The sequence below is a fragment of the Danio rerio genome, chromosome 13, assembly GCF_052040795.2.
Source record: "Danio rerio strain M-AB ecotype USA chromosome 13, GRCz13ab, whole genome shotgun sequence".
NCBI classification, from domain to species: domain Eukaryota; kingdom Metazoa; phylum Chordata; class Actinopteri; order Cypriniformes; family Danionidae; genus Danio; species Danio rerio.
The window spans coordinates 50,382,875-50,407,500 of NC_141033.1; the positions used below are offsets into that span (position 1 = coordinate 50,382,875).

Consider the following 24,626-nt stretch of genomic DNA (forward strand, 5'->3'; position numbering starts at 1 on the left):
ATTTTAATTCAGCTTAATTCATATTTATTTTTATTGCGCTTTTTCAAAGTAGAACACTGAAACCAGTAAATTGCTGGTAAATTGAAACTGCGTCAGTCCAGTGTTTTACAGTTAAAGTTCAGTTTAGTTCAATTCAGTTTAATAATGTAAATGTCATTGAGAAAAGTGGAAAGCCAAGAGTGGAAGAGCAATTCTTTAAAAGCACTTTACAGACCCAAGAATATCATAAATGTATATCTATTTGGCAGAGTATTGTTAATAATTTTTTATTATAATAATATTTATTTTACAATGTGACAGTATTGAGTATCTCTCTGTTTATTTTTTCAGCCTGTCTGCAATCTCCTCAGATGATACTCTTGAGTCAGATGTCATTGGATCGTCATCCATCGAGGACACTTTCGGTAGCATCGACTTCCACTATCCAGACCTGGATTTATGCCAACAGCGCCAAGCACTTCAGTGCAGCCCCGAAGCCGACGCATTCAACCCCTGCGAGGACATCGCTGGATTCAGCTTCCTGCGGGTCGCCATCTGGTTCATCAATATCCTGGCCATCGCAGGAAACCTGGTCGTCCTGCTGGTTTTATTCACCAGCCGCTGCAAATTAACCGTTCCCAGATTCCTAATGTGCCATCTAGCCTTCGCCGACCTGTGCATTGGCATCTACCTGCTCATGATCGCAACCGTTGACTTGCGAACACGTGGACACTACAGTCATCATGCAATCGAGTGGCAAACCGGAGCAGGATGCGGCATCGCTGGATTTCTATCTGTATTCGGTGGCGAATTATCCATCTATACTCTATCCACCATTACAGTGGAGCGCTGGCACACAATCACTCACGCTCTCCGACTGGAAAGACGTCTGGGATTAAGCCAAGCATCGCTAATTATGACCATCGGATGGCTGCTTTGTTTAGCGATGGCACTCCTTCCCTTAATAGGCGTCAGCAGCTACAGTAAAGTCAGCATGTGTTTGCCGATGGACATCGAAACGCCTTTATCGCAAGCTTACGTTATACTCCTGTTGCTCTTTAACGTTGGTGCATTTCTCGTGATTTGCGGATGCTATGTGTGCATTTACAGTGCAGTACGTAATCCTGAATTCCCAGGACGCGCCGCTGATGCTAAAATCGCAAAGCGAATGGCAGTTTTGATCTTTACCGACTTTCTGTGCATGGCGCCTATTTCGTTTTTTGCTATTTCGGCAGCCTTTAAAGTGCCTTTGATCACCGTGACCAACTCCAAAATACTGCTCGTGCTTTTCTACCCTATTAATTCCTGCGCCAATCCATTCCTCTACGCCATCTTCACCAGAGCCTTCAGGAAAGACGCTTGTATTCTCCTGAGCTCCATGGGCTGCTGTCAAAGCAAAGCTAACTTGTACCGGATGAAGACGTACTGCTCGGAGAACATCAACCGAAGCAAAAGCAGCTCCGGCTCCAATGCGAACTCGAAAGGGCCTCGAGCCGTCATGTGGATGTCAAGCTTTCCTCAGTTAACACCTCGACCGCACATACAGAGAGTCTAGCTGGGTTTCCATCACTCCATGTTAATGCGCATTTTGAAGTATCGCATGAGAAACGAGTGAAAAATCCCTTAAAGGTGCTATAGGTGCATTTTGGACTCCTCCAGTGCATGAATATACCAAAATGGGCTGTATTTTAATGATCTAAGTGCATGGATTAAAACGCACGGTGCATTTAGAATGTGTCTGAATTCACCTATTTGAGGGGTGGAAAAACCGTTGTCGCACCAAGCGCATAGTCTAAAAAGGTTGTCCTTATTCCCTTGATGAAGTTATGGATGGCTTTGAAGTAACGCACCAGTAACAAGTGACGAATTTTGAATAAAAATGCCTTGAAGCTGCTGTAGGTACCTTTTTGGAATTCTCTAATGCATAAAATTACAATTTTGGGCTCTATTTTAATGATTTATGTGCATGGGTTAACACACACCAGGCACTTAGAATGTGTCTGAATTCACTTTCGCTTTTTTAAGAAGGGGAAAAAAGGTTGTTGCACCAAGCACATGGTCTAAAACGGTTGTCCTTATTTTCTTGATAAGTTATGGATGGTTTTGAAGTATCGCATGAGAAACGAGTGACACATTTCGAATAAAAATCCCTTAAAGCTGCTGTAGGTACGTTTTGGAATCCTCGATTGCATAAAAATACCATTTTGGGCTCTATTTTAATGATTTATGTGCATGGATTAACACACACCAGGCACTTAGAATGTGTCTGAATTCACTTTCGCTTTTTTAAGAAGGGGAAAAAAGGTTGTTGCACCAAGCGCATGGTCTAAAACGGTTGTCCTTATTTTCTTGATAAGTTATGGATGGTTTTGAAGTATCGCATGAGAAACGAATGACACAATTAGAATAAAAATCCCTTAAAGCTGCTGTAGGTACGTTTTGGAATCCTCGATTGCATAAAAATACCATTTTGGGCTTTATTTTAAGGGTTTAAGTGCATGAATTAACACACACGGTGCACTTAGAATGTGACAAAATCCACTTTCGCTATTTTAAGAAGGGGAAAAATGTTGTCAAACCAAGCGCATGGTCTCAAAAAATTGTCCTTATTCACTTGATGAAGTTATGGATGGTTTTGAAGTAACGCACGAGTAACAAGTGACAAATTTTGAATAAAAATCCCTTGAAGCTGCTGTAGGTACGTTTTTGGAATTCTCTAATGCATAAAATTACAATTTTGGGCTCTATTTTAATGATTTATGTGCATGGATTAACACACACCAGGCACTTAGAATGTGTCTGAATTCACTTTCGCTTTTTTAAGAAGGGGAAAAAAGGTTGTTGCACCAAGCACATGGTCTAAAACGGTTGTCCTTATTTTCTTGATAAGTTATGGATGGTTTTGAAGTATCGCATGAGAAACGAATGACACAATTAGAATAAAAATCCCTTAAAGCTGCTGTAGGTACGTTTTGGAATCCTCGATTGCATAAAAATACCATTTTGGGCTTTATTTTAAGGGTTTAAGTGCATATATTAACACACACGGTGCACTTAGAATGTGACAAAATCCACTTTCGCTATTTTAAGAAGGGGAAAAATGTTGTCAAACCAAGCGCATGGTCTCAAAAAATTGTCCTTATTCACTTGATGAAGTTATGGATGGTTTTGAAGTAACGCACGAGTAACAAGTGACAAATTTTGAATAAAAATCCCTTGAAGCTGCTGTAGGTACGTTTTTGGAATTCTCTAATGCATAAAATTACAATTTTGGGCTCTATTTTAATGATTTATGTGCATGGATTAACACACACCAGGCACTTAGAATGTGTCTGAATTCACTTTCGCTTTTTTAAGAAGGGGAAAAAAGGTTGTTGCACCAAGCGCATGGTCTAAAACGGTTGTCCTTATTTTCTTGATAAGTTATGGATGGTTTTGAAGTATCGCATGAGAAACGAGTGACACAATTAGAATAAAAATCCCTTAAAGCTGCTGTAGGTACGTTTTGGAATCCTCGATTGCATAAAAATACCATTTTGGGCTTTATTTTAAGGGTTTAAGTGCATGGATTAACACACACGTGCACTTAGAATGTGACTAAATCCACTTTCGCTATTTTAAGAAGGGAAAAAATGTTGTCAAACCAAGCGCATGGTCTCAAAAAATTGTCCTTATTCACTTGATAAGTTATGGATGGTTTTGAAGTATTGCATGACAAAAGAGAGACACATTGCGAATAAAAATCCCTTAAAGCTGCTGTAGATACGTTTTTGGAATTTTCTAATGCATAAAAATACAATAATGGGCTCTATTTTAATGATTTAAGTGCATGGATTAAAACACACGGTGCACTTAGAATGTGTCTGAATTAACTTTTTTGTGGGGTGGAAAAATTGTCGTGGCACCAGTCGCAAAGTCTATGATTAATTATCCTTATTCTTTTGATGAGTTATGGATGGTTTTGAAGTATCGCATGAAAATACGAGTGACAAATTGTGAAAAAAAAATCCCTTAAAGGTGCTGTAGGTCTGTCTTTGGACTCCTCTAATGCCTAAAAATACCATAATGAGCTCTATTTTAATGATTTAAGTGCATTGACTGAAGTGCACGATGCGCTTAGGATGTGTCTGAATCCACTTTCACTACTTTAAGTAGGAGAAAAAAACTGTCTTTGCACCAGGCGCATGGATTAAAAAGATTGTCCTTGTTTTCTTAACAACTTATGGATTTTTTTGTAGTATCGCATGAAAAACAAGAGACAAATTGCGAATAACAATTCCTTAAAGGTGCTGTAGGTAAATTTTAAAACTCCTCTAATGCATAAAAACACAATACTGAGCTCTATTTTAATGATCTAAGTTTATGGATTAAAGCATCTGGTGCACTTACTATGTGTCTGAATCCACTTTCGCTATTTTAAAGGAAGGAAAAAACGTTGTCGCACCAGGCGCATAGTCTAAAATAGTTGTCTTTATTTTCTTAATAACTTATGGATGGTTTTACAGTATCACATGAGAAACGAGTGACAATTTGCGAATAAAAATCCCCTAAAGGTATTATAGGTGCATTTCTGACTCCTCTAATGCATAAAAATATCATAATTTTAATATTTTAATGCTCTAAGTGCATTAAATGAAGTGCACAGTGCACTTAGGATGTGTCTGAATCCACTTTCGCTATTTTAAGAGCAGGAAAAACTGCTGTCGAACCAGGCGCATAGACTTGTACTTGTTTTCTTGATGGTTTTGAAGTATCACGTGAGAAAGACAAATTTTGAATTAAAATCCCCCAAAGATGCTGTAGGTACATTTTAGACTCCTTTAATGCATAAAAATACAATAATGGGAACTATTGTAATGATCTAAGTGCATGGAAAAAATGCACAATGCCCTGAGTGTGAATCCACTTTGCTATTTTAAGAAGGAGCAAAACTTTTGTCACACCAAGCGCATAGTCTAAAACGATTATTATTTTAATAAGTTATGGATGTGTTTGGGATTTAACATGCATTAGACCAATCAGACTCTCATCTTTCATTGCCGTTAAGAGCAAATTGTGGTCATGCTATAGCATATTTGCTATTAAAGTGGTAGACACTAGTCAATCTGGCAACCTGTGTGTGCATGATGTTGGAGGATTGGATGGGCTGTGTAAAAAAACAAACACCTATGCAGTATTTTGAATGTGGACTGCAATACCCGGTTCAACCACTAGGACTGTCAATTCTCCATACTTCACAAAAAGGTTTTTATGATCAGTTGAGGGGGGCTGGACTTGCGAAAAAGGGTTAATGTGAAAAGCATGTGATGGAAATGCATTTGCCGAATAAACACTGCATTCAAAATTGCCTACTACTCAAGTTGGTACTACATTTGAATTAGAATTCAATACACGACCTATATAGTATTATTGTAAGTAGTATGAATGAAATTTGGATGTACTATATCTGCTAATTATTATCACATGAACTACCAGTGTCAGTTGCACCGATTTGCTCCCATTCATGCATTCTCTTGGATGAGCATTATGGGATAGCGTAGCATCCATTTGATCCTCACTTCAGAATCTCAATCAAAGTAGTAGGTCATCCGGGTACTTCTAGCCTACTGTTTTTCCAATACTATGAATTGCTCGGCTCACATACTGTTTTTCCCATAGTAAGTAGGAGGGAATTATGCGATTTCGGACATAGCCTCTGATGTAGTGAACATTATACACGTGACTCCTTTATTCTTGTTTACTGTTGGTTTGTTGCTAGGTGACCAATACTACAGTCAGCCACTCTAAAAACTTGATGCACCTAATTCGCAATTGGGATTTTTTCCTGTGTTGTGAACTTTAAAAAGATTGACTTCACGGTGGATGGAAACCTGGCTCTAATGTGAGGCGTTCTGCCCTTGAACTTCTGCTGGATCTTATCTGGGAGGCTCGGGGAAGATTATAGGTTTTTTTTGAAGGACAGTGTAACTCATTTTCACTCATATCTCTCAACGCATGGACTCATGATTCAGAAGACAGAGCATGTCTATTGAGAGAGACTGCAGAGTTTAAAGGGATAGTTCACACAGAAATGGAAAGGGGTTGTAAACTTTAATGAGTTTCTTTCTTCTGTTAAACACAAAACAAGGCATTCTGGAAAATATTGGAAATGGCAGCCATTGACTTCAATAGTAGGAACTAAAAATGGCTGTTTATTTCTGACATTTTCAGTATATCTTAATTTGTCATCAATGAAAGGAAGAACTCAACATGGAGGATGAGTAAATGATGACAGAAGTTTCATTTTTGGGTGAACTATCCTTTTAAAAGTGGCTTTTGGGTATCAAAATGTATCAAAAATCCCAATTTCTATGGGATCTTTCATCTGTTGCAGATATTGACTGAGGTGGGAGGCATCAGACTACTTGTAGACATTATTTTGTAACTCTTCACACGAGTCAGAATTCAGGATTCCAGTCTGCGTATTCTTTTATATAATTGCTGTAAAAAGTTTAATTTGTCATTTTATGTTTTTTCACAAGGTTTCTTATTTAAGTTGTATTTTAACTTATTTAATTAACTAATTGAGGGGATAGTTCATCCAAATCTGACAATTTTGGTATTTACCCATCCTTACTTGTCAAAACCCTGTTTGAGTCTTATATGTTGAGCACAAAAGATATTTTGATAGTCATTGACTTCCATGGTATTTGTTTTTCCTTCTGTGGAAGTCAATGGCGTTTTTAACCCAACATTCTTCAAAATAACTTCTTTTGAGTTCTTCTTTTGAAACCCAGAAGAGAGGGGGGGGGGGGGGGGGGGAGTAAATGTTCATTGTCGTGAACTATCTCTTTAACTAGTTTCAATCGCTGATGTTTGGAAAAACGTGCTGTTTTTATACTGTTCAAGAGCGCCGCGTTGTGGCCGGTTTAAATATTGTTTTGTAACAATACAATTGTATATTTGAAATTAAATTACTGTGGTAGATTTTAAGTGCCAAAATAGTGTTTTAGGTCTAATAAAATTGAGGCAAAATGTAAGTGGAGTCTATTGTGTGTTTTATTTCAGCCATTTCTATACTATAAACGCTCATTCAGTAGGCCTTTATTTGCTTAGGAAAATCAAAGAATCATTTTTTCTATTATTTATTATTATTTTGTTTTCACTTTCTTGTTTCTGTCTTTTTTCTTTTTTTCTTTCTTTTTTTTCTTTGTTTAGTCACAGTTTCTTTTGATGGTCCATTTGTTAAATTTAATTTACATTGCAACTAATTCTCATTTGGTTATAAGTAGACTGTTAGGTTGAGGTTGGGGTTAGTGTAAGTTGTCGTAAATGCAAAGTTTCTTATTGTCAGACAAATGTCTGTTGAAGAATCAGCAGATATTAAGCCTACTTATACTCAAATGGACCATCAAAATAAAGTGTTACCCTTTCTTTTTTCTTTCTTTCTTCTTTTGTCTTTCTATATTTCATTTTACTTTGTTTCTTTTTCCTTTCTTTTTTCTTTCTTATATTCTTTCTTTCATTTCTTTCTTTCTTTCTTTTATTTCTTTCTTTCATTTTTTTCTTTCTTATTTTTCTTTCTTTCATTTCTTTATTTTCCTTCCTTCCTTCTTTCCTTCCTTCCTTCCTTCTTTCTTTCCTTTCTTCTTTCTTTCCTTCTTTCTTTCTTTCTTTCTTTCTTTCCTTTCTTTCTTTCTTTTTTCTTTCCTTCCTTCCTTCCTTCCTTCCTTCCTTCCTTCCTTCCTTTCTTCCTTCCTTCCTTCTTTCTTTCTTTCTTTCTTTCTTTTGCCAGACTTAAATAATGTCTGAATGAAGGTGAAAGGTTGTAAAAGTCAAAGTGAAAAAATGTTATTAAAAATGAACATGGATATCTTAATGCTAAAAAAATTAATCCCAAAACTAATTAATCTAATTTAAATTACACTTATTTACAAATGTATCACATTCTAGTTTTTGTAACTATTTATTCTTTGATTTAGAAATCTTTTATTTTCATGTTGTCCTGTATATATGTTTTAATTTTTTGCTTCATTGCATATTTAATTAAATAATACGATTTAACAATTAAACATTGCATGACTTTATGAGTACAAAGGTAAAACTACAAGATAATGAGAAATACAAAAAATAATAACTTATAATAATAATAAATATAAATTAATTTATAAATTAATATAACAAATTACAGAGTAAAAACATTTAAAAGCTCATTATACAGTTTGTACACTTTTTTGTTATAAAACTGCAATAGTGCTGTTATTAAATAATTTAAATTACAAATACATTTCTGCAATTTGGGCAATGCTGAGAAAAATGTACATTTATGAACAACACATTCCCTATGAAATAAATTGCTTATAATGTGATGTTTATCATGAGAAAAACAACAAATACTGTATTTATTTTATTTAAATAACAATAACATATAACATTTTACAGAAAAAAAACTATAGATGCCAGGGGGAGGTAAGTATAAACAATATAAACAGACAAACTGTACAAACATAAAAAGTTATTAAATACATTATAAAACAATACAAGTTTTTTAAGTGCGTCTGACTTTCATGTTAAAAGAGTCTTCAGTCCTGGTAAAAAAAGCACATTTCAGTCACAAATGCCGTATATTTGTAAACTTACCCCATTGCTGCTGGTGTGACGTCACGAGAGGCACCGCGTTTCACCATCGAGAGCGGGCGCGTGGACTCTGAATTCGTCACGGCCAAACAAAACACACGCGCGTGCGCACACACACATTCCTTCGTGTGTTAAATGACCACGACAAAAGTGAAGTAAGATGTTATTTGCCCTGCGAGTGCTCTGCTTCATATGTGTGTACATCTGACATCTTTATGCGAGAGGAAGAAGAAGAAAAATCGTCATGGACTTTATTTTAGGAAAAAGTTTCTCCGCGATGTTGCGCTTTTTGACTCCGCTGCTCCTCGGATTGTTTTCCCAGTCAGTCAGCCTGACAACTGGTAAGATGTGTAGTTTTCTCAGTTACTCCAATGGCGTTGTTTATGTTTTATCGTTCAGAAAGTTTATTGTGAAACTTCTGCACGTGAGGAGATTTGTGTTGTGTTGTTAAATATAGGGGTTTGATATGTTTTGGTCAAATGTAATTAGTTTATCTTGGTCAGACTTTACATAAAGGGTTCTTTAGTTAATATTAATGTGAGGAGATTTGTTTTGTGTAGTTAAAAATTAAGTTTTGCTGTGTTTTGGTCAAACTAAATCAATTTATCTTGATCATTTTACAATAAGGTTTCATTGGTTAATGTGAGGAGATTTGTTTTGTGTAGTTTAAAATTAGATTTTGCTCTGTTTTGGTTTTGAATTAACTTATGGTCAGTTTTTATTAAGGTTTCATTATTTATTGTGAGGAGATTTGTTTTGTGTAGTTAAAAATTGGGTTTTGCTGTGGGTTTTGTTTTGGTCTAATGTTATCAATTAATCTTGGTCAGACTTTACAATAAGGTTTCATAATGTTAGTTATTGTGGGGAGATTTGTTTTGTGTAGCTAAAAATAAGGTTTTGTTATCTTTTAGGTCGAATTGAATCAATTTATGTTGGTCAGACATTGAAGTAAGGTTTTATTTAGTTATAATTAATGTCAGGATATTTGTTTTGGGTAGTTAAAAAGGAGATTTTGCTATGTTTTGTTCAAATGTTATCAATTTTATCTCTCACACTTTACAATAAGGTTTCATCACTTATTGTTAGTTGATGTGAGATTTGTTTTTGTGAGTTAAAAATGTGGTTTTGTTGTGTTTTTTTTTAATTTTTAAGGATTTTTAATGACCACAGAGAGTCAGGACATTTATTAATGCCTTATTAAAATCTAAATTTATGATTGTCAACGTTAATGCACTGTGAGTTACCACAAGTAAACTAACTTTATTTCGATTAACATTAACAAATATGAATAAATACTGTAATAAATATATTGTTTATTGTTTGTTTATCTTACTAAATACATTAACATTAACTAAAACAAACTTGGTATTGTGTAAAGTGTTACCTTTATATATGGAAACAAAATATCAACAAAAACCTTTATACAGTAATTGTCAATCAAAACAACTTATTTTATTTGTTTGATTTAATACTTATTTGTTTAACAGAACCTATAATTAAATATGTCAGAAAACTATTTACGAACACTCATCATAATTAATATTATGATTACACCTTCAGATACCTACAAGCAACTTCTCAAACAGTTAGAATACAAAATATTAGTGTAGCGGATTAAATTATGAAATAATCTGCCCTAGTTTCCTCAAGTTTTAGACTCTAAATAAATTCACTCTCTTTCTCTCTTTTGGGATTTGACTTGTTTAAACCTAATAATGTTATTCTACAGTACTGTAGGTGGGTTTTGAGGTATTTGTTAGAGGTTTATCTGTAAAATGTCATAAAAATAAACCTTATAGACTAATTTGTGATATGAATAGGTCAATGAATTGAAACATTAAAAGTTCAAAAATTCTGCCATTTTAGACATTTTCAGGCTGAATCTCATCTTTTGTGTCTAATATTTCCAATACGTTTTCCCTTCCTGATACCGATTCTGATGGCTCCAGCTTTCAGGTATCGGCTAATCGATACCTGGGTGTGTTTCTCTTACATTTTCTTAATTACACCCATGCGGCCATTAAGGACATACTCAGATGTAAACAACAGCATGGACTGCATCACAATCTACTACTGAATATGTTGTTTTTGTTATTTACACTGTCTAAACCACGTAAAACCCATGTAAGCTGCTAAATCATAAGAATAAGCAGGGAAAAGGTGTAATATTTTGACAAACTAAGTTTAATAGGGTCTTTTCTGCTTAAATTGTTGTAACATTTGCCAGTCCTTACTAACTTACTTTTTAAGTACTTTTTTATTTAATTTCTTCTGCTTTAGCTCTTTAATTATTCAATGTGTCCCCCCCTAACAATTGCAGGCCAAAGCATGATAGTAACTGCTCATTTTCAGAAGCAGAAAACTTCAGAGTGTGCAAGTTTCCTTTGCTCTCCAATATGATGGATTATGAAAAGACTGATTTGGCGAGGAACTATACTTTCATTCTGGTGTAATAATCAAGGAAATATGCTGCTGTACTATATAGTCCTGAGCTATGTAACTATCTAACTGTGCTGCATAAATATCATTGCATATGCTGCAGTCTTTGTATGACCACAAATTTCCTTGATTATTACACTAGATTAAAAACCTTATAAAAATATAGAAATGCTTTGCTATACAAACAAACATAGAAGCATACACTGTAAAACTCAACAGTCAACTTTATCAAATGAAGTGTAGTTGACTCAAAATTGACTGAAAGTAAATTCTACTCAACTGAAAAGAGTTTTGAACTCAGTGTTGAAGGTAATGGGTTAATTAAATACCTCATTACTTCAACTTAAATGGATTAAGTTCACAGTACTCATTAGCATTCGTTTTTTAACTTAAATGGTTTGTAGCAATCGGTTTCCTCAAACGGTTTGACTTGCCCTAACTTATTGGGTTTTACAGTACTCAGTTGGTTTGAGTTCTCTTCATTTATTGGGGTTTACTGTTCAAATTGCTTCGTTTACTCAAATGGATTAAGTTCACAGTACTCATTAGCATTCGTTTTTGAACTTAAATGGTTTGTAGCAATCGGTTTCCTCAAACGGTTTGAGTTACCTTAACTTATTGGATTTTACAGTGTAGAAGTGTTACTAAAAACAAAGTGCTTTATGCACCAGATGCTTTATTAAAAGCACTTCTATGTTTTCGCTTCATAAAGCATATGCCAGAGTAATTGGTGGGTCATTCGCACTGTGTAGGTGACATACAGTTTGAATAGGAAGTGAGAGTATAGTTATCATTCTAGAAAATAGCAAAATTTATTTTTCTGTCGCTCTTAGTACACGATTTAACTGCAGAAAAGTCAAGCTTGAAATAGGAAAATCATCCAAATGATCTTTTTTGAACGAGATGCTAATGGTCTAATCCAGTTCAATGATCTATGCTAAGCTAAGCTAAGCTAACAGTGCTCTGGCTAGACCCGGAGATTGGCTGAATAGATTCAAAAAGGATAAAACTCAGCTCTTTAACTCTGTTCTTTCTTTCTTTCTTTCTTTTTTCTTTCTTTATTTCTTTCCTTCCTTTCTTCCTTCCTTCCTTTCTTTCTTTCTTTTCTTTTTTCTTTCTTTCTTTCTTTGTTTCTTTCTTTTCTTCCTTCTTTCTTTCTTTCTTTCTTTCTTTCTTTCTTTCTTTTCTTTTTGCTTTCGTTCTTTCTTTCTTTCTTTTTTTCTTTCTTTCTTTCTTTCTTTCTTTCTTTCTTTCTTTCTTTCTTTCTTTCTTTCTTTCTTTCTTTCTTTCTTTCTTTCTTTCTTTCTTTCTTTCTTTCTTTCTTTCTTTCTTTTTATTTGACATTAAGTGAATGCACTTAATTCATCATGGATATACGCAATAAAGTTTTAAAAAACAAAACTTATTCCATTGTGGTTATTGATGTGAAGATTATACAGATTACACTTCTCCCGGTTGCACCGTGACACTACATTATAAGTATTAGTAAATACAAATACAATACCAAAAAAAGCAGTCCATCAACATACTTTTCTGCTCATGACAAAATAGTTTTTTTATTACTAAAGCATTGATTAGCATTCAATTGTGCATCGGTTATATGAGTTCTGGTTGATCTAGTTCAGTGAATTCAGAGATTTACTGTCTTGTAGTAGTAAATATGAAATTATGTCTCGATGAGAGCAGCTTGTGCTTCCTTTTGTTACAGATCATATCAGAGAAAGAATTTCCTTTTGCTCCTGGAGAGCAGGAAGCTGCTTTTTTCCACTGCGTTACTGAAGCAGTGCCAGACCCGAGTCACCCCACTGCAAATATATATCCAATAAACAAGTGTTTCCCTTACTGAAAATTAGTGCGGCTGGACCACCAACAGCATTACTTGATATGGTACTACTCACTCTCAAGTGGTTAAAAACCTTAATGAGTTTCTTTATTTCTGATGAACACTGAAGATGGTAATCTGAAAATTGCTGGAAAACTGTAACTATCAGATTGACTTAGGAAAAAATATACTATGGAAGTCAATGGTTACAGGTTTTCAGCATTTTTCAAATATAATTTTCTGTGTTCAACAGAAGAAAGTGAGTAAAACAGGTTTATTACATTTATTTATTTAATTTTATTTAGGTTTATTACAGGTTTATTTAATTGTTATTTTTTCATTTACAAGGATACTACAAATACTACAAAATAAATATTACAAAAAATGAGTAAATTATGACAGGACTTATTATGAAATATACTAAAATCTAGCAATAATTTTATTGCTAAATTATTTTGTAGTTTTTCAAAGTGCTGCGTTTAGTTGATCAGACAGTGCATTTAAAACAGAACGATTTGTTTTTATATTATTATTGCTGAAAATTACTGACACGTTAGCATTCCTGAATTTGAGATAGGCAAAAATAAAAAATAAAAAAAGAGAAGAAAACATGCTTCAAAAATATAGAAATTTACATTCAGCAGAGATGCACTAACTTGCTTATCAAAACTATCTGACACTATACATTTTTAGTGCCAATGTCTTGCTTGGTTTGAGACTTGTGGAGCTGCACATTGATGGATTTGCTCTTCAGTGTTTGGACTTTTAGCAGTGAATATTAAACCACACTGAACTGAACTAAACTGAACTTCAACACTAAAACCTGGACCAACACAGTTTCAATTTTCTAGAACTATGTTTAGCTGCTTTGACACAATCTACATTGTAAAAGTGCTATAGAAATAAAGATAAATTGAACTGAATTGAATTTTTACTTTACAAAATTTACAATTATATTGCAATATATACTTTTGAACTGAGATTCAAAACATATTACAGTTTCTGTCTCAGTACTCAGTACTACAGTTCACTTATTGATAATCCTTGACTTTACAGGGTTTATACAGGGTTTGGATTTGAGTAAAATTATTCTGTAAAGGTCTGATAACATTTCTTACAAATTTCAAGTATTGTCATTTAGAACTTTTTGTACCTGTTGTGGTTGAAATTTCACTTGTTTTGTGGTGTACTGGGGATATAACACTTCTCAGTTTAAAATGTAGTTACTGTTTTGTCTAAAACCTGTACCGCGTGTTTTTGGACTTGTGGGGGAAACTGGAGCACCCGGAGGAAACCCATGCGAACATGGGGAGAACAAGCAATCTCCACACAGAAACACCAACTGACCCATCTGAGACTTGAACCAGTGACCTTCTTGCTTTGAGGCGAACATGCTATCCACTGCGCTACAGTGCAGCCCTATATTGCTTCATTCTATGTATAATTCCATAAAATGCAGCTTTATTGAAGTTAGAAATTATAAAATTCCTTCTGACAGAATGCTTTAAATTCCTGAAATTTTCACACAGCCACAGTCACATTAAAAACATATGCATATAATAAACTTTCACTCCGGGGTGGCACGGTGGCTCAGCAAAAAGTTTGCAAGAAGATTGAGTGCCGGCTGGGTTAGTTGGCATTTCAATGTGAAGTTTGCATGTTCTTCACATGTTGGCGTGGGTTTCCTCTGGATGCTCCGGTTTCCCCCACCGAGTTGAAGAAACTAAATTGGGCTTAGTGTATGAGTGTGTGTGTGTGAATGTCAGACATATGCTGGAATAGTTGGTGGTAGGGCTCCTCGATTTTGGAAAAATCATAATCCCGATTATTTTGGTCATAATTGTAATCACGATTATTCAAAATGATTATCAGTTAAAGTCAAAATTATTCGCCCTCCTGTGAATTTTTTTTACATAAATATTTCCTAAATTATGTTTAACAGTGCAAGGAATTATACCAGTATTTCCTCTAATATTTTTACTTCTGGAGAAAGTGTGATTTGTTTTATTTTGGCTAGAATAAAAGCAGGTTTAAATATTTTAAAACCTATTTTAAGGTCAATATTATTAGCCCCCTTAAACAATATATATATATATTTGATTGTCTACAGAAGAAACTACTGTTATACAATGACTTGTCTAATTACACTAATCAAGCCTTTGAATCACACTTTAATCTGAATGTATTTTGAAAAATATCTAGTAAAATATTATTTACTGTCATCATAGCAAAGATAAAATAAATCATTTTTTAGAGATGAGTTATTAAAACTATTATATGCAGAAATGTGTTTAAAAAATCTTCTTTCTGATAAACAGAAACTGGGGGGGAAAGAGTTACTAATATTCAGGAGGGCTAATAATTCTGACTTCAACTGCATATATACAGGTATTTTCCACGCTGCAAAGGAAAGAGAAATTAATACAATAGAACAAAAATATAATACAAACTGTGCATTAAGCATCTTCACTGTCAGAAAAATACCTTAGCTACAAAAGTTCTTCAGTCAAGAGCAGTGAGGGATTTTCTCCTTTTGTTGTTTGACTAATGATGAAAACAGGCGGCAGCAGGAATAGTGCGCGGTGTCGCTTTAATGGTTTCTCTTTCACGTGTCTTTTGATTCTCAACTCGTTTGTTTATTACACAAATGAGGGTTAACATGAATAATCTCTAAACACCGCGTTTTGACACCTGTTTGACCATTAAAGCGATCACGTTAAGATGACTTTAGATGTGTGTGCTCTGCTCGTCTGTGCGAATGCTGACCGCATGCTGTTTGTACAGAAGCATGCGGTCTTGTTCGCGCCTTTAAAAACATGAATGATTCGAATGTACATTAATGAACAATGCACATCACATGCTGCAAACGTTACATTACACTACATGCTTTTAGTCAATTTAATGTGAAGTTAAGCTTTGCAGAGCAACAAGTGTGTACAACTGGAAAGGGGGCAGTATATGATGCAATAACCGTTTATCTTGATTGATGGTTTTTCATAATCATTAGAAGCCAAAATTGAAATCGAAACCGGATTTTCTATTAATTGCACAGCTCTAGTTGGCAGTTCATTCCACTGTGGTGAGCCCTGATATATAAAAGACTAAACCGAAGGCAAATGAATGAATGAACTTTCACTCCAATGCGACTCCACAAATCCTTTGTGTTTTGATTTGTTGTGCTGGTCAACTATAGTCCCATCATATGAACTCAACATTGCATTGATGATAGTGGATGTGTTGCACCCATATATTGTGCAGCGCTAGGTTATATTAACAAAAGCTGTGATTTCCTCCAACAGCTGTTGTCAGTATGAAGCATCCATTGGCTGTGGTTCATCATGGAGGTTCATCTCACTGGGCTCGACAGGGCCGTTCTTTCCGTCCCACACATGCAAGCGAACCGCTGATGGTCCCGGCTCGAGCCCCCAGTGTGCATCTGTCCCAGGAGGAGATCCAGAGACTGCGTTTCAAGCCCACCGTGGGCACCATCCAGCGCTCAGAGGGGGCAGAGGTGCACTTCAACTGCTCCATCGACATCAATGACGTCAGCCAGGACCTCAATATACTGTGGTTTAGAAATGGCAAGGAAATCCATGACAGCATGCAGACCGCGATCTCCACTCAAGGCACAGTCAGCTTGCAGTCCACTATAAGGTAAATGAGAAATGAACCCCTTAAAGGGTCATGAAACCCCCTCGTTTAAGCAGGGCGTTTTCTCACCTCTACTTTGGAAAAAGTCTGAAAAGTGGGCGTGTCCATCTCCGTTTAGGGGGGAGTGTCGGAGGAACTAAAGTGGGATGGTGTGGGAGTGTCTATTTCGGCACGCTGTTTCAGAGACAAAACACACACACACAGGGGAGAAAGTCATGGTGTTTACATGGACATCTGTAGTCGAATTATTTGGCAAATTATTAAATGTTGGACTTTAACTGCAGTTTGGCTCTTTCATTCAGGGAATTCATTCATGTCCCTCCTGACAAACGAGATATTTGATTCGAGGAACTGCTGTAAGCGTGTATTTTTCATGCAATGTTTGATACCGCATGGCAAATGAGAGAAAAAAAACCCTCCGCATTTCCCGGAAACTTAGATGCACACAGCAGGTAGTGTCAGAAAGCCGCGTGTGTTATTCGGGTCACAAAATGCGGTGAAAATCCTACACGAGGTTAAAGTTTGGTTGTGGTGCTAACATGTTTAAACTCAGTGCAATAGTTATTTCGATACGAACAAACTGAATAAACAAAGAGCACTGCTCGCTCACTTACCAAATCTGTAGAGACAGGACAATCACCAGCAACTAGAGCCGCGTCTTTATTTAGAGAAGACTACAAGCGTATCCGGATCTCAGCGTTTGCAGATGAGAACAGCTCTCAGGTAAACAATGTTCCTCCTTAGACACGTAAGTTACTGTTGTCGCGCGTCGCGTACACTGTTAATCCACACGTGACTCCAGCTGAGCTCTCACAGAGAGAAAATGAAAACAAAACTTAACTGCAGCAAACTATAAAAGCAACACTTCACACTTGTTTTGCCAACAAAATGCGGGGTCTCTGTCGTCTAAACACTGTGACAGTAATGAATATTAATGAAGTTGCACAATAGAGCGCGCTGATTGGTTTGAACCAAGCTTTACTCATGCATTAATGCATCACACTTTAAGACGTAATAAGACACACTCTGGTACAGACGTCCAGTCTGCACGCTGGAATACACGCTATTATGTCATGGCCGTGACGCAGCTTCAAAAATTCGTTTCAAACCGGAAGTACAAATTTGCTTGAAATAACGCAAAAACAACCAATTTACACTTTTTAGTGAAATATATGTGTCCTAAAAGTGTTTTTAGCAAAAAATGTTTTGTACAAACGCATTTAAGCTGCATGTCGCGTGGACTGTAATCCACACATGAGTCCAGTTGCGCTCTCATATCGGGAAATGAAAACAAAACCTTCGTTGAAGCACATTTATAAACACGACCCCGACGACCCGAGTCTACAAACAATTCTTCTTCTTCGGTGCGCCACGGCTCAAAGCAGATTTTTCCGTCTTTATATTAGCTAAAGTGGATTCTGATACGCCCTGAATCTGTTTGCGCCCTGCGCTTTGCACTTTGCACCTGGATTGTCAAAATAGAGCACCCCATAAACACAATCAAACCTTAAAAAAAACATTGTGGACCACCCCTTAAGGAAATATAAACCTGCTAAAAATGCTCCTTTCCAACAAACACTGATTATCTTCACTTAAAAAAAAGTATGACGAGTGGAATTTTTGCTAATTAATTTAATTACAGTAATTCATAAAAAATATAAATAAAAAAATCATAATAAATGCATATACTTGCTCTTATATGATTTTTTAAAATTAAAAACTGCTGTAATTGTATTAAAATGTCTAATCAATCTGTAATTTCTTAATTGACTCTAGCACAGTTATTGCATTTAAAACATTTCTCACAACTGTACTGTTCAGTCATCTTGTTCCTTTTTTCTTTGCGAAAACATGTAATAGTCAGCTAATAGAGGTAAAAGTTTCATCAACAGATTTTTGAGATGTTTAGTTTCTGAACTGTTCTTAATTTATTCCCTGTGACGTCCTCTTTCAGCATTAAAAGTGTGCAGAGAGCAGATGCTGGAGAATATCACTGCAGACTCAGTGTCAGTAACAAGTTCATCGAGTCAAACTCCATCAATCTGGTAGTAGAAGGTGAGTTTGATTTTGCACACTTTCGCAATGGTATGCATCCTCCTACTGAATTATTGTGAAATTGTAATTCTCTTTCAAATATTTCCCAAGCGCTGTTCACTGGAGGAAATATTTTTCAAAACATTTTGAAACATAATTATTTTAATTACTAATTTTTAAATAACTAATTTCTTTTGTCTGTGTCATGATGACAGTACATTAGAGGTCTGCGCAGGACAATTTTTTTTAGTTCTGCTCCCACCAGATTTTATTCCACACCAATCACTCCTGCAGTATATTCAGCCTTTGTTTACCCACTGCCTGCTTAAAATAATTTTCCACCCAACCTGACCGATTTTGCTAAATTTAGATCTGGTTTCCAAAATCTCACATTTAAATTGGGTACTACCAAAAGAGAGAGATAACAGATAAAACTGTAGGTTGTGCAAGGATTGTAGGCTCATTGAAGTTTCTTATAAACTAATTATGAGAGAATCACGTGCTTATGATTGAACACAGCTGGTCATGCATTAGCCAATTCATGACTTGCCAATTAGACGAATCCAAATCGACACCATAGACATGCTCCAGTAAATAATCATCTCTTAAGAGCAATCACTATCTGTTCAGTAGCTGCTACAGCAGAGGAGTTTTAAGATCTACCTGAGCTTAAACTCCCCTCTCACCCTGCAGGGAGTCCTGGGCTTGAGGATCTTATAGTCTCTCCCGGGACAACATGCCAGGCAAGCTTTATAATCAGTCATCAGCTAAAGTTGATTTTTACATCTGCGTCAAGCGCACGCGTATGCTATGGGACTGCCTAATCGTGAATGCATAGCCCTCGCTGTGACACCGCTGACGTGCACCTCTCAAAAAAATGTAACTACTCATTGCAACGACGCGTAGTGCAAGCTCTGTGATTGGTCAGCCTGGTAGCGCTGGCGAGTGTGGGTGGGACCGAGAGCCACGTGAGTTCATTGGAACAACTTTTTACAGTCGAGTGTGGAGTCCCGTGAAGAAGCTCCAGATGGGAAGTTTTGTTCTGTGTTTACCTCATGGTAAAAGTTGTTGCATGTCCGCTGGTTCCTGCCTCAGAATGAGAGCGTTTCAACCACTTGTACACTAAGGAAGTTTTCAGAAAAAACAACACCAGCGAAGAAACTCGACACAGAGGAACATAAACACCTCATTGGCAACTAGCGTTAGTGATGCACGTTGCATGCGCCGTGAGTCACGCCGATCTCTTGACACAGAAGTATAAACCAGGCTTAAGTGTTAACTCGCTTCAAACCTGAGGTTCCAGTCTTGTGACTGTTAAAGCCTAATTTATACATCTGCATCAAGTGATCGGCGTGACCCACGGAGCATGCAACATGCGTAGCTGTGCATTTATACTTCTGCGCTGTCTCTGTTGCTCTGCAATAACACTTCCGAAACGCTAGTTAGCAGTGAGGTGTTTATGTTTCTCTGTGTCGAGTTTCTTCGCTGGTGTTTTGTTTTTTCTGAACACTTCCTGAATGTACAAGTGGCTCAAACTCGCTCATTTTGAGGCAGGAACCGGCGGACGTGCAACAACTTTAACTATGAGGTAAACACAAAACAAAACTTTCCATCCGGAGCTCCTTCACGGGACTCCACACTTGTAAACAATCAATCCATCTGGCTTGTGCGGCTCTCGTTCCCACCCACATTCATCAGCGCTACCAAGCCGACCAATCACAGGGCTTGCGCTACCCCCGTTGGGACGTGTAGTTACATTTTTTTGAGAGGTGCACGCCAGCTACGCCGACAGCCACGGCGAGGGCTATGCGTCCATGCGTAGGCTGCGCCGTAGCATACGTGTGTGCTTGACGCAGAAGTATAAATCAGCTCTTAAGGGTAAATCTTTGAGGTATTATCACATTGCGCAAAGGGTATTTTTTTTCCATTTGCGTCTATGACGGATGAAAAAGATATACATCAGACTTGCCTGGTTTCTCAACAGTAAACTGACCCTTTTCTAGTGCAAGCTGAAGGACAGCGCATTGTCATTTGCTGTCCAATTTTTGGTAAAGCCCACACTGAGGACCGTTATGCAGATGATGTGCGCATAGACTGTGAACAAATAGCACATGCAGAAAGCACTGGTCATGCGTTCAGCATGTGTTGTAGTCATGAGCACTGGCTGAATTGGGGCTCAGTAAGAATGAGGAAATCACACATATGCTATTTCGAAATAATGTCAGGATTCGGGGTCACTATATTATTAGCCCGTCCACTTTCGTTCGAATTACACCAGAGTTACCGACCGCTACCATATTTTATTCGGCAACTTATTCCCACGGCTGTACTGCAGACCTCTACAGTACATGATATTTTACTTGTTATTTAGATTTATAATTTTTTTTTTAAATACTAGTATTCAGGTTAAAATGCAATTTAAAAGCTTATCTGGTTTAAATATGTTAACTGGACCTGCCCGGTTAATCAGAATATATATATATATATATAAATATATATATAGATATATATATATATATATATATATATATATATATATATATATATATATATATATATATATATATATATATATATATATATATATAATTTTTTTTTTTTTTTACAAATATTAATTTTTTTCAAGCCAAATTAAAATAAATAAGACTTTCTTAAAACATCACGTGTATTATTTAAAAAAGAATCCAATAACTATAATTTGGCCTTCAACTGTACATTCTTATGCACTTTTATATATGGCACTAGCAACACCATAATGGATTTGATTCACAGTTGACGCATGAAAATGAAGCACTTAAATGCAAAAGATTTAAGCATCAGCCAAATAATACAAATATAATTTTTTTTCAGCCAAATTAAGACTTTTTAAAAAAAATATGACTTGAGTATTATTTAAAAAATATTTTCTATTTCTCTCAAATGTACATTTCGCAAGACACTAGCGACACCGTCATGGATTTGATTCTCAGTTGATGCATGAACAAAAAGTTTAAATGCAAAAGATCAGTCGAATGCATATATACAAATGCATTCAAACACTAGTTATGCGTTTCAGACATTTGATGTTTTGCCATATTTGGCTCAATTTCAGGCCTGCCGACCTTCATTATACAGCCGAGTGATGTGAACATCACAAGAAACACACCTTTCACACTGACCTGTGAAGCTGTCGGACCCCCAAATCCGGTCACTATTAAGTGGCTCCACAAAGGCAAGAGATTTCTGGAGAGCAACCAGTCGTCCAGCATCATCCCCATTGAAGGTAAGAACATGTTGCATTTTGAGTGCTATACAGTACACTGAAAAAAGTGTTGCATGCAAAACTGTTGCAAACAATTTATTTGTGTTGAATTTAAACAAACAAATTAAGTTTACCAATGTTCAACTTAATTTGTTTGTTTAAATTCAACACAAATAAATTGTTTACAACCACTTAACGTAAAAAAATTGAGTAAATCCAAGGAATCATCTCTGAATAATTTTTTTCAGTGTATATTCAAAAAATGACTTTGCATTGGTGTATGTCTCCTTAATATACTGCTAACAACGATTAAAAAGGTCATTTTAAAGAAATGTCTCGAAAAGAGGCTCCATCTGTAGGTGAAAAGCATGAAATTGTAATAGAGTTGTATGATATGGAAGTACTGACCCCTTAAGACAACAATCCTATCAAATTTCTTCATACTGGGGAAAGTGGTTGAGAAGAAATGTCATGTTTTCTTTTAATTGTGGTTGTAGGGTCCAGCCAGTTAGTCCAATGACGGTGTCTACTGGTGGACGAAGGTTCACTGCATGTTCAGTCTTTCCAGTGCACAATGTTGATTTACTTTAAACTCAACTCATTTCTGACTCCATTTTTAATATGAGGTGGTTTAGAATATTACTATATTTATCCTCGTTTCAACTGACTCCAATTATAAAACATTGATAAGATTATTTTGTTTCTTTTAATATTATTTTAGATTATGATTGAATATTCTCTTCAGTTCATTATTGTATGTTACTCTTGTTCATTCGGATTCCTATAACATCCTTGTACCAGCCGAGTATACAATCTCTTAAGCACAAGCATGTCAGTCTTGTTCACTAAACAGTGGCGATTATAGAGTGGAGGAACTATGATGTGTATTTGTATGCAAAAACCCGGAAGCGAGTTAGCATTTTAGCACTTCCAGTTCACTCGTCCCAAAGTCAATGGGTTTTTTGAATAGGGTTTCAGTAAAATCGCTTAAATAAGGTCCGTGGCTAACACAAATTCAAAATATTTTCACGTTTTGTTCTACAACATAAAACACATCAGTTACAGCACACTTTTGAATTTTTCATTCGGCCATGCTTCTTTAAAAAGACGGTGTCGGAGACATTATACGTCATCGAGCTGATCTGGTCTGGAGCGCAGCTCGCTTGTGTTGGGCATTTGGATTTGTCTGTTGTTTAGGTATTTTCATGAATAGTATTTTATAGTTTTTTGTGTTTTTCTAATTAAGAATTCAGATTGTGTGTAGATAATTCCTTCACATGTAAAGGCTGTTGAGACAGATTCATTTGTTGATCATTTATTTTAATTAAACAATATTATGAAGATACTGCTCACCAGTGCTGCCTGTCCCTTTCCTGCTCTCAGTAATGCAAACGTGTGAATAAATGTGTAAAAATACAGAGATATTAACTGTCATTTTAACGTGATCAAGTGATTTTTCGTCTTTTTTTATTCATCTGAACACATTTAACTCTGTCATAACTGCAATATTTACACTCCCCCATAAAACGTATAGCAGATGTGACTGTATGGGCTGCTTTTCGCTGTACGTCGTGACATAAATGGAATATTGAATGTTGCTCTGTGTCCATCATGATGGAACTTGCAGGCATTTGATAGACTTGTTCCTCCTCACGCCTCATTTCTGTCATCTGTTAAGGTAAGCAGGCTGTGTGCACGAGCGATACACTTATTTAAATATGTCTTATGATAATACTATGTAGGCAGATTTATACACGCAGTTTTAAAACTTTTAGAACAACCGCAAAGCAAAACAGATGTATTTCCCACGTAAAAACGGTCCAAAAGGCACGTAGGTTTAAGTGTTTTTGCTTATTTATTTGTTTATAATATATAGCGTGGATTATAATATAATATACAGAGAGATTAACTCTTTGTCATGGACATTATTTCCAAAAATAAGCTTGATAAGTCATCTGTAGCAGGGTGGGGCTGACGTCACTGACGAGCGCCCCGAGGGCTCTGTAGTCCGTTTATAGCCTAATGTTAGCTTTTTTACTCTTGCGTTTGCATTTAAGATCCAAAAGTGCTCCAAGTTGTATTTTCGTGTGAGGATTATCCGGCTGGACAAAACGTGTAAGTGTAATGAGCAGTGTTGGAACACAGAGCTTATTATTTGCAATCATCGAAAAGCCTATGGGAAAATCCTATAGGGATTTTCACGAGGGAACCAGTTTTATGCTAGCAGCCGATTAGCCTACAAAGTGACGTCATAGTTCCTCCACTCTATTAGGATAGATTAGGTTATTTTTTTTATGCGGTTCCCATCAAGCTGCTATCTACTAAATCAGACAGAGCTATTTAGTCATGCAACGATCATTACTATATAATTAAGCAGACCAGTCATACTTAAACTATTAATAACTTTGAGAAATCACTATATTCAGGGCTGAAGCAAGCTGAACTGCCGCTGTAGGCAAAGGAAGGTCTCTAGACGGCACTAGAAGCGGATATAACTGAGGGCGCGGATGGTGAGTGTAGTGTCGGGGACGCGCTGCCCTCTGTATTCTGCCACCCTAGGAAGCCGCCTAGGTCGCCTCTATGGACGCGCCGGCTCTGACTATACTATCCAAATAGTATTATAAGTTTAGAGATAAAGGTCTATCACCTTAGATTTCCTTTTACAGTCTAAGTGTACATGAATTAATGCCAATGTGTCAGTCGAAGTTCTAAGAACATTGTATAGTGTGCCACACTGCTCCATCTATCGTGTTTTAGTTACTATTACTATCCTGTACAGGGGCTTTTAGTGCTGTGGACTTACCGTAATCTTCTTGAGATGATAACACAAACTAATAATTCAAC

The 24,626-nt window shown here is 36.2% G+C and overlaps 2 protein-coding genes across 7 annotated transcripts in view; both read left to right on the top strand.

Moving 5' to 3' along the window:
• lhcgr (luteinizing hormone/choriogonadotropin receptor) overlaps positions 1-6,998 on the top strand; it is a 56,119-nt gene extending 49,121 nt beyond the window's left edge. Inside the window, exons 11-12 of one of the 3 annotated variants that reach the window (XR_015505054.1) lie at positions 331-1,820; positions 3,154-6,998. Coding sequence is in view for 1 of the 3 variants with exons in the window: in NM_205625.1 (NP_991188.1) it covers positions 331-1,534 (1,204 nt within the window). In the remaining 2 variants the exon portion in view is untranslated. 3 annotated transcript variants of the gene reach the window in all.
• A 1,759-nt stretch (positions 6,999-8,757) lies between these two features.
• mertka (c-mer proto-oncogene tyrosine kinase a) overlaps positions 8,758-24,626 on the top strand; it is a 65,251-nt gene continuing 49,382 nt past the window's right edge. For all 4 annotated transcript variants that reach the window (XR_015506428.1, XR_015506427.1, XM_087279821.1 and 1 more), the window contains exons 1-4: positions 8,758-8,936; positions 16,156-16,510; positions 18,462-18,562; positions 21,633-21,803. Coding sequence is in view for 1 of the 4 variants with exons in the window: in XM_087279820.1 (XP_087135946.1) it covers positions 8,840-8,936; positions 16,156-16,510; positions 18,462-18,562; positions 21,633-21,803 (724 nt within the window). In the remaining 3 variants the exon portion in view is untranslated. The remainder of the gene's footprint in view (positions 8,937-16,155; positions 16,511-18,461; positions 18,563-21,632; positions 21,804-24,626) is intronic.